General features: G+C 41.4%; 1 protein-coding gene across 2 annotated transcripts; it reads right to left on the reverse strand.

Annotated features, from left to right (window-relative positions):
* Positions 1 to 4515: 4515 nt before the first annotated feature.
* Positions 4516 to 7583, reverse strand: si:dkey-242g16.2 (uncharacterized protein LOC336380 homolog). Of its 2 annotated transcripts, none has more exons than XM_024380569.2 (3): positions 7402 to 7583; positions 6301 to 6377; positions 4516 to 6178 (listed from the first exon to the last, which is right to left on the reverse strand). In XM_024380569.2, exons 2-3 carry the CDS (start codon positions 6312 to 6314, stop codon positions 5161 to 5163), a joined length of 1032 nt encoding a protein of 343 aa, XP_024236337.1. In that variant the 5' UTR covers positions 6315 to 6377; positions 7402 to 7583; the 3' UTR covers positions 4516 to 5160. The 2 variants fall into 2 exon arrangements, with proteins under 2 accessions (XP_024236337.1, XP_024236338.1); XM_024380570.2 differs by having other exon boundaries at positions 7481 to 7574.
* Between the last annotated feature and the right edge of the window lie 9412 nt (positions 7584 to 16995).

The following is a 16995-nucleotide window of genomic DNA, read 5'->3' on the forward strand; positions in this document are numbered from 1 at the left end:
TTACTTCACTACATTCCTAAATAAAAAAGATGTACTTTTTACTCCATACATTTTCCCTGACACCCAAAAGTGCTTGTTACATATTGACAGGAAAATGGTCCAATTCAGACACTTATCAAGAGAACATCCCTGGTCATCCCTACCGCCTCTGATCTGGTGGACTCACTAAACACAAATGCTTGATTTTTAAATTATGTCTGAGTGTTGGAGGGTGCCCCTGGCTATCTGTAAAAAAAAAATATATATATACAGGTTTGCTTAATATAAGGAATTTGAAATGGTTTATACTTTTACTTTTGATACCTACAGTAAGTACATTTTAGCAATTCCATTTACTTTCGATACTTAAGTATATTTAAAACCAAATACTTTTAGACTTTTACTCAAGTAGTATTTTACTTGGTGACTTTCACTAGAGTCATTTTCTGGTATCTTTACTTTTCCTCAAGTATGACAATTTAGTGCTTTTTCCACTACTGCTCCTTCAGTGCTCCAGGTAGCTCCTTGTTCAATTGCTTTCCCCCACTAAAACCACCTTATCTTTTCAAGTCATTACTTTTGAGTTGAATCTATTTGCTTGTCAGCTTTTGATGTTACCTGTTGTGTACTATATCTGGTTGTGACTAACCAGCCAGAAACTCGCTCCTACCAGCCAGTAACTCGCAACCTACCAGCCAGTAACACACTTCGTTCTACTGTACTCTTGGATTTATTTATATTTGAGATTGTCTGGATGATAAACTAAGTAACAGATGAAACTTAATAAAGATTGAGAAACTCGCACTAGTGTCACTGTCTCTCTATTTGGATAACTGTCCACTATGGAAGTAAAGAAAGAGGGAGCCAAAGAGATTATAATTCAAACAGGGCCCAAATATTGTACTATGCAGGCCAACATTCAAACCCCCAGTAGAGGGAACCAATGTTTTCATATGTCCTAGTGACAAGTCCTGCACTTTGAGAGGAACATGCACAACATATTTGAACACCTGACAAACTGTGGAACGCAATGTTACCACTTCTCTGTTTGTCTGCTCAGGCCCATCTCAGGTGTGTTGCTGACAAAAGAGCTCACAGACAAAAGAGCGTTCCCCCTCTTCCTCTTGTCATGGTGAAGAGCGGCAGCAATAAGCGACAAAAACACTTCACACAGCAACATAAACCCTCTGTTTAGCGAGTGGTTCATAAATGTTAGAAGCATTCAGGTGGGACACCACTAGACTCAACAGGGGAGCTTTCAGAATGGCACTGTGAAGCAGACTGGTTGGTGGGCAAATTACTGGCCTGCATTTTAGAAAAAAAACACAGACCGACATTTCATTGGGAGAGCTTTACACATGTCCAGACATTTTAACTTGGCATACTTATTGGGTAATATGTAGTGTTTCTGTTATATGGAACAGCATGTGCCGTTTCATTGTGAGGTTGGAACTTGGAACATTCCACAACATGTAGGCCTACCTGTACCAGCCTGCCAGAACAGCCTGGTCTCAGACGTCAGACATAACACAGTAAATGTAAATCCAGGACTCTCAAATTAGTATGATACCTGTATGTTATGTTTGGTTACATAAGAGATGGTTACCTTAAGGCAAAATCTAGTGGGGTGATTGGTCGAGGTGGATGGGTGGGAAAATACAACACAAGTTCGAATCTCATCACGGACAACTGCGCTAATTGTGTACCCCCTCATGGTTCTCTCCGACACAACCCGGGATCAAACCCGGGTCTGTAGTGATGCCACTGCGATGCAGTGCCTTAGACCGCTGTGTTACTCGTGAGGCCCACAGACAACTTTACCATTTTAGCAACTTTTCAACTACTTACTACTTTTAGTTACTTTGCATTTAGCTAACTCTTCCCCTAACCATTTAACCTAACTCCTAAACTTAACCCCTAGCCAAGCTAACATTTGCCAGCTAGCTAGAATTTGTAACATATCATACATTTTGCAAATTCATAACATATAGTAGGTTTCGCCAAGTCATAACATATTGTACGTTTTGCAAATTTGCAACATATCATACGAAATGGCTGATGGATATCCACAAATGAATACATACAATACGAAACATATATCATACTAAATGGAGTGTCTCGGATATACATACAGAATAATATGAAATGCTCCAAGTCCATGCTGGTCAGAACATACAATAGTGGACACATGCTGCCTTTTGAGTTGTATTTGGAAATAGAGAACTATGATGTTTATGTTTTGTGGGGAGGGGTCATGACACATGATATCACCTTTCATGATGACCACACAATGTGAGATCCACACACTAGTTTCAGGCTGACCTATCTACCTGGAACAATTCACAACATCTTATGTCCTAGGACATTATAGTCCTGGGGAGGGGGGTAAGAGAGGACAAATGAAAGCAGACTCACATCACTCTCTATTCCAAACACATGGTGCCTCCACCCTAGCATGTAAACAAACACAGGCTCCAATGCTGCCATGGTAACAAACCACTTGCTGTGTTTCTACCGCCCAAGTGAGCTGATGTTCACGTTGCCGGAGGCTCTACAGCATTACCCAACAGTACTGCAGATAGTTGGGCGTGTCAGTCAAGGTGGCTCATGTGGAGGCATGCCATTGTATCCCTCCTACACCCAGAACATCCATTGACATAGGTTGTTTGGAATGCATGATGTGGCAGATAGGAAGACACCCAGGGAAATCTGAGCCTTGTTGATGTAGAGCACAATAACAAGCCTTTAGATAGTGTTCGGTAGTGGAAGCATGAGCAAACTGCACACCTGACTTATATACTAATGTGGACACAACTCAAAAGCGTGATTAGTTAGGATGTTGACAACTGTGCCATACAGATTGCAAAAGATTGCAAGAGATTTTTGATGTACCAATTCCATGATACAGGGTGTATGAGTTGATATATTAAACAACACAAGATTCAAGACTTCGTGATTTTCAGCTAAAATTATTATATAGAATTCTTGCCACCAACAAAATGTTGAATATTTGGGGCATAAAATCATCGAAGCTCTGCAGATTTTGTTGAGGATACAGAATCAATAGACCATTTATTTTGGTATTGCCCTCAGGTAGCCTGTTTCTGGTTCAGGAATGGCTGAAAATGCATATCATTGATCTAAAATTGATCCTAGAAATAGTACTGTTCGGAGATTTTGAGAGACCGGTCAGTCAATTACTAATATACTAATACTCTTCCTAAAAGTATTTATCTTCAACACGCAATCTGTAGATTCTATTCGATTAGATAGATTTAAATTGTACGTTAATCATAGCATAGTTGAAAGATATGTGTTGCGTAGAAACACAAAGTGGGTGTCCCAGCAGAGATAGATGGGATGGGCTGAGGGAAGCTGAGGGTTGGTATGTGGAATTGGAGACAAGTGGGAGTGGAGTTGCTGTGTGAGAGAGAGCATAATGGTCAAAAGATCAAGGGGAAAAAAAGTCAAAATAAAACATAAGTACATTTTAATGACTCTAAGTGGCAGTGTTTTTACAACTAATGTCGGTTTGCCTGAGGCTGATACCATGCAGGTGTTTGTACACATGCATATACACACACTCTCATTCAAATAAACACATACAAGAACACACATGTAATAGTGCCAGACATGCACACAAACATATACAGTTGGCATTGCTGTTATGATTTGTTGTCCTTGATGTCCTTTGTTTTACATGTATTTTGTTTTACGTTGTAGTTTCCTTTTTAGTTCGGGGTTCTTGGGGGTGGGGAATGGAATTATTTGTCTTTTTCTTCTGGGGGTTGGGGGGGTTCTGGAATGATTGAGGGGCAGCTATTGGGGAACATCTTGGAGGGTTTGGATTTCACAAGATTGTGATCATGAAAAAGGAAACGGACATTATCACCATCATGCACACACACCCTCACAGGGATGGCTCTGTTGCAGAAAGACTGATACACTATCAAACATGTATTGATGCCGTATTGTTTGTCCTTCATGTTCTAATACTTCAATGCTACCCCCTTTTTTCTAAATTTAAAAAGCTTGATTAGTTTTAAAACGCTGCTGTTCATCGGCTTTGGACAAAATCCTGCTCCTACTGCGTTCCATTCATGTGACAACAGAAAGAACGCTCAAGATTCCATCCACATTTGTCAAAGTAGGCTCATTTGAGTTGCTCATTTTGGTATACGTGCTTATAGTAGGGGTTAGCTTAGAGGTCTTCTGATAACTAGTATAGGAAACTGGAGGGTGGTATGTTGTCTGTTTAGCTATCCATAAAGTCAGAATTGATTTACTTCACCTTTATTTAACCAGGCAGGCCAGTTGAGAACAAGTTCTCATTTACAACTGCGACCTGACCAAGAAGAAGCAGAGCGACACAAACAATTACAAACAAACGCACAGTCAATAACACTAGAAAATCTGTGTACAGTGTGTGCAAATGAAGTAAGGAGGGAGGCAATAAAAATCAGCCGTAGTGGCAAAGTAATTACAATTCAGCAGTTGACAAGTGATATGTGCAAGTACTAGAATGAGAACTTGATATTATTTTCAAATGTTTAATAAAAATATTACATTTATTATTTTCAAATGTTTAATAAACATATTACATTTGTTCAAAGGCCAGTCAGGGTGGCTGAAGTTGGAGTCTGCATGGCAGTTATAAAGAACATCCAGCCTCAGTGGGAGGGCATTGAGTTTGTACAATTAGTCCATCATATACACCTAGAAACAAAAACCTCTGGACGTTTCCCAGAAGCCTAGATATACTAAAATAATAACTTATTATGATCTTGGTGCTGGGAAACTCACCCACTGAAATGGGTAAAAAAAATAAAGTAACACAGGACTATATTCTGTGAGAAATACAATGGTGCAAATCAATTTCACATTAGTTGGGGCCCAGATGAGCCGTGGACGTTTAGGGCCACTACAAAGGAACACATTGTAGTCCTCCTAACCTCTACCATCAGATGGGGTCATTCCATTTTAACAGTCAATTCAATGAGTCACTTCCTCGATCAAGATTAAAATCAGGTTTAACATTGCACATTTTCTAAGCCACAGATTGCCCAGCTGGCAGTTGAGACAGCTACTTAGATCCACACCTGAATCAGAAATGGCAAGGCTGGCTCGCTTCCTGACCAAACTAGGGAGAGTTCACTCTACCAGAAAGTGACAGTTATCCAGTCACCCTGAACTCTGGCTGATGAAGGCTTCTGAGGGGTGGGAGAGTTCAGGGTAAAGGGGGCTCTTCAGGCTGGTTCCCCCACTCCTTGGCCATGAGGGGGGACGTTGGAGGGAGCGGGGAGTGGTGATGCGGCGCTGTACCGGGGCTTTACTATACCCAGCCCCCTCAGGCTCTACACACACACAGTAGTTCTGTCCCCCATTGTTGTCCCAACGCAGCGCGGCCCCGCTGCCTGGCCGGAACAACACACAGAACTCCAGACGCTCGCTGGGATCCAGGTTTTGTGGGAGGGGGACATCAAAGGCAAACACGTCAGTCTCAGTGGCCCCGTAGCGCTGCTGCAGGTAGGAACAGGGGATGTCCTGGTGGCTTCGCCACGAGTCAAAGGTTACTCGCACGTACACAGTCTTCTCAAAGCTGACATTGCAGACACGCACGGTGCCACTCAGTGATCGCTCAGTCACACTGCAGCTCTCCAGCTGCACCAGGACCTCCTGCAGGCGGGCTTGGAAGGTCTTGAAGTCTGCCATGGGTTGGGGGAAGGCCAGACTTAATCTCAAGAGCTGCTGCTTCCCACCGGCAGGACCGGGCCACAGGCCCTGCGGTCTGATAGGAGGGGAGGAGGTAGAGGGGGAAGAAGAGTCCGCCCTCTGGGTCGTGGAAAAGGAGTTGTCTGGGATATATAGTCGCACTGCAGTGAGAGACAGCCCCTTAGTATCAGCAAACACTACACGCTTCTTCTTAGGGCTGGCACTGCTCCTGCGCACACAGCTCTTGGTCTCAGACCGCTCTGGGGAGGAGGAGGATGAAGATGAGGAGTGCGGCGCAGTAGTGTGAAGGCTGGCTCTGGGGGACCGGTAGTCTCTGGTGTGAAGGTGAGGTCTCACGACCTTCAGAGGGGACACACCCTGTAGACGACAGAGGGGCAGGCTCTGGCTCAGGCACAGTCGCATGGCGAGGTCCACTGGCATGGCAGACTGCTGAGGTATGGAGTGGCCGACAAACGCATGAAGCACTCTGAAGATGGAAGGAGAAAATTATGTTGAGAAATGGGGATGCACCCCCCCCAAAAAAAAATATATATATATATAACATCTACAAATGTGTTGGTGAGATCCAATGGATTAGTGAACACTTACTGTGTACAGTTCATTCTCAGACTGGACGTTGTATGGAGCAGAGCTAAAAGTTGTTCTAGCAAAGACCAGAATGATATCTGTGAACAAGAAAAACACCAAATGTAATACTCAATCTATAATGATACTGTTAAAACCCTCATGTCATGGACAGACAGAAATAACCGGAATGAGCATCTGACACTTATACAAGATTACATTTTTTTGAGTTTCTGAGATGATTAAAACCCAAACTACACTATGGAAGTTTAGGATGTAGCATACATTTTAAGAAGCCGTTTTGATTAGTAATAACTTACTTTAAAAATAGGCATGTGTAAAGTTAGTGTAACACCAGTGAAGGTAACACTATAAACACCAGTGACTCTGACAAATCTGCAGACAAGATGCATAGCTAAAATGGCACCCATAGTAGCTTGAACCACAATTCTTAAAATGTAAATAAAATCACTTAATCATATGATTTGATCAATTAAAATGTCCTTTCCCCTGACTATAAAACCACTGACACATCTTAAGGCCTTGCACGAAATGACCAAATTTCTAGAACGCACACCTACGATGTGCTTAAAAAATAATAATGGCCCTGCCTCCAATGAACATTTGACCCAGGAAAAAGTTGTAAGGGATGTTGATTCTATTTTATTTATTTATTAAAAAAGGGTGTGCTAACATCAGTGATATGGAATTGAGGCAGCTATTCCCTGAAATTATTTTACATGAGTAATAGTTAAGTAGTCAACTAAATAAAGCTAATTACTTCTGTATTATGACATTTAAAGAGAAACTTTTTTTTTTAAACACAAAGCATGTCTCTAGACCTCAACTCATGACCCCAGAGATTAGCCAATTTAATGCGACTGATCCTGTTCTACAACATAAATAAAATTGTTTGTAATTTAACTTAAAACACTTCAATTTAAACAAAAAAACATTGTCAGTCAAACACTTGTGGGACAGGAAAGCCACTGTTTTCGTAGAACGACCCAGTTAACGAGCTATAAAAACTAAACACATGGACAAACACATTTCATTCGAAGTAGCCCTAATTTGTGAAAAAAAAAAAAAAAACGTAAAAAACAAGAATAAGCGTAGGTTACTTACAGAATATTCACTCCAAAATCACTCTAATAAAGTCCATCTGTAATTGGCTTGAAGAACAGAGAATAAACACACTGAATACCTTCGGAATATCACCTCCCAGTTGTTTCCATTCTAAACGTTGTCACAGTATCAACCCTTTCGACGGCTCATGTGAATGTTCTCTCAAGACATCCAAGGGCTATTTAATGAGATACTACTCGTGAGTCGCGCCCCCAGCAGTTGAGTCTTCACGTGAACCGTGTGGTTTAACCAATCAAATGTCTCCTGTCTCCACCTTCGTCAAACTGAGCTTCCTGTATGAATGAAGTGTGGCATGATCAAATTAATCTAATGTAGCAGACTGGTCTAATAGACTACACGTAACATAATAGGCTAAATGTAAATCCGAGACAATCAAATTAAATATGTTATGTTTGGTATGGTTACGTAACGTACATTACGTGTAACACGCATATTGAATCTAATGAAGGACAACTGCAGCATTTGAGCTATTTAGACATGTTGCAACTACTTACTACTTTTCACTACTTACTTAGTGTGTTAGCTAACCCTTCCCCTAACTCTAACATTAACCCTAACGTTAGACACCTAGTTAACGTTAGTCACAACAAATTGTAATTTGTAACATATTATATGAAATGGATGATGAACATCAACAAACATATACATACCAATTGGACAACATACATATTTACATTTACTATGTTATGTCTATCCATGAGTCCAGGTTGCAGCTAGCAGGCAAAAATAAATGTCAGAAACAAGATCCCCTACATACCAGGGCATTCTTCTTCTTTGGGGTTTAACGGCAGTTGTCATCCAACATGTTGCATTACCACCCCCAACTTTGACATACAAAACGGAAAAAAGTCACACACAATAAAACTTTTTTTTAAAAATAATACAAATAAAAAAATACAGTTCCAACTAACCCTACACTCATGAAAAATCCACTACCCCATTCCACTACTTTTAACCTATATATATATATATATATATATATATATAATTTTTTTATCTTCCCACCTTTATTTAACCAGGTAGGCTAGTTGAGAACAAGTTCTCATTTACAACTGTGACTTGGCCAAGATAAAGCATAGCAGTGTGAACAGGCAACAACTCAGAGTTACACATGGAGTAAACAATAAACAAGTCAATAACACAGTAGAAAAAAAAGAGTCTATATCCATTGTGTGCAAAAGGCATGAGGAGGTAGGTGAATAATTACAATTTAGCAGATTAACACTGGAGTGTTAAATTATCAGATGAACATGTGCAAGTAGAGATACTGGTGTGCAAAAGAGCAGAAAAGTAAATAAATAAAAACAGTATGGGGATGAGGTAGGTAAATTGGGTGGGCTATTTACAGATGGACTATGCACAGTTGCAGCGATCAGTTAGCTGCTCAGATAGCAGATGTTTAAAGTTGGTGAGGGAGATAAAAGTCTCCAACTTCAGCGATTTTTGCAATTCGTTCCAGTCACAGGCAGCAGAGAACTGGAAGGAAAGGCGGCCAAATGAGGTGTTGGCTTTAGGGATGATCAGTGAGATACACCTGCTGGAGCGCGTGCTACGGGTGGGTGTTGCCATCGTGACCAGTGAACTGAGATAAGGCGGAGCTTTACCTAGCATGGACTTGTAGATGACCTGGAGCAAGTGGGTCTGTTGACGAATATGTAGCGAGGGCCAGCCGACTAGAGCATACAGGTCGCAGTGGTGGGTGGTATAAGGTGCTTTAGTAACAAAACGGATGGCACTGTGATAAACTGCATCTAGTTTGCTGAGTAGAGTATTGGAAGCTATTTTGTAGATGACATCGCCGAAGTCGAGGATCGGTAGGATAGTCAGTTTTACTAGGGTAAGTTTGGCGGCGTGAGTGAAGGAGGCTTTGTTGCGAAATAGAAAGCCGACTCTAGATTTGATTTTGGAGATGTTTGATATGAGTCTGGAAGGAGAGTTTACAGTCTATCCAGACACCTAGGTACTTATAGATGTCTACATATTCTAGGTCGGAACCATCCAGGGTGGTGATGCTAGTCGGGCGTGCGGGTGCAGGCAGCGAACGGTTGAAAAACATGCATTTGGTTTTACTAGCATTTAAGAGCAGTTGGAGGCCACAGAAGGAGTGTTGTAGGGCATTGAAGCTTGTTTGGAGGTTAGATAGCACAGTGTCCAAGGAAGGGCCAGAAGTATACAGAATGGTGAAGTCTGCGTAGAGGTGAATCAGGGAATCGCCAGCAGCAAGAGCAACATCATTGATATATACAGAGAAAAGAGTCGGCCCGAGAATTGAACCCTGTGGTACCCCCATAGAGCCTGCCAGAGGACCGGACAACCTGCCCTCCGATTTGACACACTGAACTTTGACTGCAAAGTAGTTGGTGAACCAGGCAAGGCAGTCATTAGAAAAACCGAGGCTACTGAGTCTGCCGATAAGAATATGGTGGTTGACAGAGTCGAAAGCCTTGGCCAGGTCGATGAAGTCAGCTGCACTTTACTGTCAATCTGCTCCTGCACCATGCCAACGGCTTGAGAGGACCGGACACCAACACTCAACACACCCTGTAACTCTTCTGAAGTCAAATCTCGTATTCCCAAATACTTCTCTGCAGCTGCCTACATCTATTTTCTATGATTAAGTTCCATTTCTGCGGCACAGTTGATAACCATTGCTATGAACGCTAAGAAGCCAACCTTACTGAAGCATATATCACTCGTTGGCCTAGCCCTCTGTGCTGGCACAGATCTGCTAGTCACAGGGATCCTCTCTGGATCCCTCACCCTTGACCCATCCTCCTCAACTTTCATCCCTGCCTCAGCATACTACACCTTCTGCACTACTCTGACTCTGGCCACCTCAACCTGCCTCTCTTACACTGGACACTTCCAAGCAAAAAAATGAATGGCTTATTTGCTATGTGAGGTTTACTTGATCTATTAGACGTTTCATAATGCTTAAATTGTTATGTGTGCACTGATAAAAGTAGGACACGTGATATCCTCGGCAACTTTGAGAAAAAACACTTTTGTCTCGAGAAGGCTAAGTATATTCATGGCATGAGGCTAGTAGCATAGCATCTTTCTCCATTTAATACAGGCGGTTGATGTCAACAATCCTCATTGAATATTCAAAAAAGGATTACAATGATTAGATGTATCCACCAATCCAAATAAAGGATAGTCGGGAGCTAGAGAGCCTGCCGTGCTGCTTTGTGAACAATGGCTCCCATTGTTAGGGCATAGAGACATGTACACTATATATACAAAAGTATATGGAAACGCCTCAAATGAGTGGATTCTGCTATTTCAGCCACACCCATTGCTGACAGGTGTATAAAATCGAGCACAAAGCCATGCAATCTCCATTGACAAACATTGGCAGTAGAATGGCCTCACTGGAGGCCTCACTTCAATGTGGCACCATCATAGGATGCCTCTTTTCCAACAAGTAAGTTAGTCAAATGTCTGCCTTGCTAGAACTGTCCCGGTGAACTGTAAGTGCTGTTTTTGTGAAGTGGAAACATCTAGCAGCAACAATGGCTCAGCCGCAAAGTGGTAGGCCACACAAGCTCCTAGAACGGGACTGCCGAGTGCTGAAGTGCATAGCGTGTAAAATCTCTTGTCCTTGGTTGCAACACTCACTATTGAGTTCCAAACTGCTTCTGGAAGCAACATCAGCACAATAACTGTTTGTTCGGGAACTTCATGAAAGGGTTTTCCATGGCCGAGCAGCCTAGGATTATCATGCGCAATGCCAATCTTCTGCTGGAGTGGTGTAAAGCTCGCTGCCATTGAACTCTGGAGCAGTGGAAATGTGTTCTCTGGAGTGATGAATAACGCTTCACCAGATGCCAGAAGAACGCTACCTGCCCGAAAACATAGTGCCAACTGTAAAATTTGGTGGGGGAGGAACCATGGTCTGGGGCTGTTTTTCATGGTTCGGACTAGGCCTCTTAGTTCCAGTGAAGAGAAATCTTAACTCTACAGCATACAATGACATTCCAGATGATTTTGTGCTTCCAACCTCGTGGCCCTTCCCTGCTTCAGCATGACAATGCCCCGTGCACAAAGCAATGTCCAGACAAAAATGGTTTGTCGAGATCGGGGTGGAAGAACATTACTGGTCTGCACAGCACCCTGACCTCAACCCCATCGAACACCTTTGGAATGAATTGGAACGCGACAGCAAGCCAGGCCTAATTGCCCAACATCAGTGCCCGACTTCACTAATGCTCTTGTAGCTGATTGGAAAAAAGTGCACTATTTGGGGTGTTTTTCCTATCTCCCTACATAATTCTGATTGATGAGAGTGTGTTTCAGACATAACTATTCCACTATAGCTAATATTTTTTATCATATATCATAAACGTTAGTAGTATATTTTTCTTCTACTGTATATATGTCATACATTACTGTTCCTTCATACTGCTGTGTAAACTCGCCTCGGTTTCCGGAGCAAATAAACCGTCTTGAATACAAGGCATATCTACTTATTTGCTATATTGACAGACTAATCTGTTTTATGAAAGCATGTTTATTTGCCAACAAATTAAAGTTTAAATGATACACCAGCTCCCTGTGTCACACTCTGACCATGATTTGCATTGTTTGTTTCTATGTTCTGTTTGGTCAGGGTGTGATATGAGTGGGCATTCTATGTTGTATGTCTAGTTTGTCTATTTCTATGTGTTTTGGCCTGATATGGTTCTCAATCAGTGGCAGGTGTTTGTTGTTGTCTCTGATTGGAACCATATTTAGGTAGCCTGTTTTGTATTGTGGTTTGTGGGTTATTGTCTATGTGATGTTGCATGTTAGCACTCAGTTTCTATAGTAGTTAGTTGTGCTGTCTTTTCATTAAATCATGCATTCACACCACGCTGCGCTTTGGTCTCCTCAATACGACGATCGTGACACCCTGCATGATTTGTTTTAGAAGTAAGATTGAAGCTAGTTTATCCAAATACATTTAATGAATATCACAATGACATGATCCAGAAGTTGAAGTCAACACTTTACTGGTTTCTGATGCAGCTGGAATCAGTCACTTCTCAGTACACTTGTAAAATAGATGATATAAAACACCATAATATACATATGTACAACAGCTAGCAATATCTAATCACCCAACATCAGAGCCCAACTTCACCAATGCTCTTGTAGCTGAATGGAAGAAAGTGCCCCCAGCAATGTTCCAACATCTAGTGGAAAGCCGTCCCAGAAGAGTGGAGGCTGTTATAGCAGCAACGGGGGGGACCAACTCCATATTAATGCCCATGATTTTGGAAAGAGATGTTTCTGTACAGCACTTTGTGACATTGGCTGATGTAAAAAGGGTGATGTAAAAAGGGATTTACAAATCAATTTGATTGATATTTGATTGATGTTCGATGAGCAGGTGTCCACATACATTTGGTCATGTAGTGTGTCTTGTCTGTATATCCATCTTTGTCTAGTATGTTCCACACACCCAACAACCAGATGTTCCAGTTTTCAGGGAACATGGGAGCAGCTATATGGACACGCCTGATTCCCAAATTGATGACGTATGTTGCGCAACTGAGACTCGAGTGGAGATGAATGGATTCGGTTCAGTCAGTTGTCCTGATAAGCCATGCTCTTCCTAGCTAGCTAGTTTATGCTGGCTAGCTGGCAACAACGGCAGCATGGCTCTGGTTAATTAAAGGGATACTTCACCGCTAGACATTATTTGGGGCGTTTTTCCTATCTCCCTACATAATTCTGATTGATGAGAGTGTTTTTCAGACATAACTATTCCACTATAGCTAATATTTTTTTAATCATATATTATAAACGTTAGTAGTATATTTTTCTTCTACTGTATATATGTCATACATTACTGTTCCTTCATACTGCTGTGTAAACTCGCCTCGGTTTCCGGAGCAAATAAACCGTCTTGAATACAAGGCATATCTACTTATTTGCTATATTGACAGACTAATCTGTTTTATGAAAGTATGTTTATGTGCCAACAAATTAAAGTTTAAATGATACACCAGCTCCCTGCATGACTTGTTTTAGAAGTAAGATTGAAGCTAGTTTATCCAAATACATTTCATGAATATCACAATGAATTGATCCAGAAGTTGAAGTCAACACTTTACTGGTTTCTGATGCAGCTGGAATCAGTTACTTCTCAGTACACTTGTAAAATAGATGATATAAAACACCATAATATACTCTACAACAGCTAGCAATATCTAATCACCCAACATCAGAGCCCAACTTCACCAATGCTCTTGTAGCTGAATGGAAGAACGTGCCCTCAGCAATGTTCCAACTCCATATTAATCACATGATTTTAGATTGAGATGTTTCTGTACAGCACTTGTGACATTGGTTGATGTAAAATGGTAACGTAAAAAGGGCTTTATAAATACATTTGATTGAAATTCCAATTACTGTAGCTAACATGCGTGAATGACCAGTGCAACGGTGTTGTATCAAGGTGCTTTCCACTATTGCTTCCCAATGGGCAGCAGTTGCACTTGCTTCGCTGTATCACATGTTCCTGGCAGCCCTAGTTACAGCCAATTTTAAAATGGATTTAAATGTTTTTTTCCACCCATCATCAATCTACACACAATACCCCATCATGACAATACAAAAACAGGTTTATAGAAATGTTTGCTAATTATTAAAAATAAGAACAAATATCACATTTACATACGTATTCAGACCATTTACTCAATACTTTTTTGAAGCACCTTTGGCAGCGATTACAGCCTTGAGTCTTCTTGGGTATGACACTACTAGCTACTGGCAGGTTGGATGGAGAGCGTTGATGCAAAGCTATTTTCAGGTCTCTCCAGAGATGTTCGATCAGGTTCAAGTCTGGGCTCTGGCTGGGCCACTCAAGAACATTCAAAGACTTGTCCAGAAGCCACCCCTGTATTGTCTTGGCTGTGTGCTTAGGATCGTTGTCCTGTTGGAAGGTGAACCTTCTCCCCAGTCTCCCCAGAGGTTCTGAGCAGATTTTCATCAGATCTCTCTGTACTTTGCTCTGTTCATCTTTCCCTCGATCCTGACTAGTCTCTCAGTCACTTCCACTGAAAAACATGCCCACAACATGATGCTGCCACCACCGTGCTTCACCAAAGGGATGGTGCCAGGTTTCCTCCAGATGTGACACTTGGCATTCAGGCCAAAGAGTTGAATCTTGGTTTTATCAGACCAGAGAATCTTGTTTCTCGTTGTCTGAGAGTCTTTCGGTGCCTTTTGGCAATCTCCAAATAGGCTGTCATGTGCCTTTTACTGAGGAGTGACTTCCGTCTGGCCCCTCTACCATAAAGGCCTGATTGGTGGAGTGCTGCAGAGATGGTTGTCCTTCTGAAAGGTTCTCCCATCTCTACAGAAGAACTCCAGAGCTTCTTGGTCACCTCCCTTCTCCCAAGGCCCTTCTCCCCCAATTGCTCAGTTTGGCCGGGCGGCCATCTCTAGGAAGTATTGGTAGTTCCTAACTTCTTCTGTTTAAGAATGATTGAGGCCATAGTGTCCTTGGGGACCTTCAATGCTGCAGGCATTTTTTGGTACCCTTCTCCAGATCTGTGCCTCGACACTATCCTGTCTTTGAGCTCTATGGACAATTCCTTTGACCTCATGGCTTGGTTTTTACTTTGACATGCACTGTCAGCTGTGAAACCTTATATAGACAGGTGTGTGCCTTTCCAAATCATGTCCAATCATTTGAATTTACCACAGGTGGACTTCAATCAAGTTGTAGAAACATCTCAAGGATGATAAATGGAAACAGGATGCACCTGAACTTAATTTCAAGTCTCATAGCAAAGAATCTCAATACGTATAGAGTATTTCTGTTTTTTATAGTAATACATTGGCAAACATTTCTAAAAACCCTTTCCCTTCATCATTATGGATTATTGTGTGTAGATTGCTGAGGATTTTTTAATTAAAGGAAAAAAATCAATTTTAGAATAAGGCTGTAATGTAACAAAATGTGGAAAAGGTGAATGGGTCTGAATACTTTCCGAAGGCACTGTTCATCCAGGGTGACTTCTAGGATAGATATGTAGTTATTTATGACAGTTAAACTAGTCATGTAAAACCTGATGCTTATTAAGAGCTTAACGTTTCTAACAGGGCTTTTGGGTGTGTCTGGGCAAGATCTTTGGGGGAGTTGATTGGTTGCATTCAGATTAAACTGGACCTTTTATTTCAACCTTACCTCAGCTGACCTCTCTCCCCCAGACATAGAAGCACAGCTGCACCGAAGGTCTCGACGGAGTGACTGGCTGATGCATGCATGTCTACTGCATGGACACTTTCACTGGTGAGCTCACACCTAGTCTATGAATAAGGTTAGTCTGTCAATCTGTCTATATTATTTATGTTTATCCATCTGTCTACTGATCTTCCTACCTGTCTGCCTATGTGCCAGCCTCTGAGCCTAATATGCCCTGGGAAAAATTGGTTCTTGTTCTCGGCTAAAACAATTATTTTCTCTCCCAATACAGTATGTTTCAATGATGACGAACAGCTGGGAAGAATAGGAGAAAAGTAGTCTTATCCCACGTATATCCCTAGATAGATTACTCCATGTCTGAATATCAGAACTGGTCATTGATTGTTTGTTTTTTTACATGTATAAATTAACTGTAAATTGCACTGTGATCCAAGAGACTCTTCCCAGAACAAAGCATTGCTGGGTTATTATAGTTAATAGACACAGACATTAGAGGAGACAGCTGAACCGTTCACCTTCAACCTGCACCAAACAAGCTATCCAAAATTAAACTGGGGACATAAATAATCTCACTAAAGGCTGATGGAGTATCTGCTCTCTGATATCTCAACCTTCAATAGAGAAGTGGAATAGTGCATCAAGATGGAGAGTGGCAGGTGATACCAGAGGTGAAAGGGGAGATAATCTTGGGCACAGTAGTGTTATCCATTTTGCTCTACAACCCCCAGAAGTGTCACGTGACTCGTCTGAAGGTAACTGGTACCGTTTGAAAAAATGAATGGAAGTATGGAGGTAGTTTTGTGCCTGCCCCAAAACGGTTAAATATGTATTAAAAATTGACACTACCAGTCAAAAGTTTGGACACACCTACTCATTCCAGGGCCAAATAAACAAATACTTTTTAAAAAGCAGCATGAGGGAAGACATTATAAACACACCTTCTTTGTTTCTATAAAAATAATTGGAAGTGCTATAGACACAAATGAGATTTATGTTGTCTAGCCAGCAAAAACTGCATTCCCTAATCTTGATGTAGCCATGAATCACTTTGTTCCCGCCTACGCCCGTGAAACGGGTTGCAGTGCTAAAAGTTAGACAATGTACCAGTCAAAAGTTGGGACACACCTACTCATTCAAAGATTTCTCTTTATTTTTACTATTTTCTATATTGTAGAATAATAGTGAAGACACATATGGAATCATGTAGTAACCAGAAAAGTGTTAAACAAATCTAAATATGTTTTAGATTCTTCAAAGTAGCCACCCTTTGCCTTGATGACAGCTTTGCACACTCTTGGCATTCAACCAGCTTCATGAGGTAGTCACCTGGAATGCATTTAAATTAACAGGTGTGCCTTGTTAAAAGTTAGTTT

The sequence above is a fragment of the Oncorhynchus tshawytscha genome, linkage group LG20 (assembly GCF_018296145.1).
Source record: "Oncorhynchus tshawytscha isolate Ot180627B linkage group LG20, Otsh_v2.0, whole genome shotgun sequence".
In the NCBI taxonomy this organism is placed as follows: Eukaryota; Metazoa; Chordata; class Actinopteri; order Salmoniformes; family Salmonidae; genus Oncorhynchus; species Oncorhynchus tshawytscha.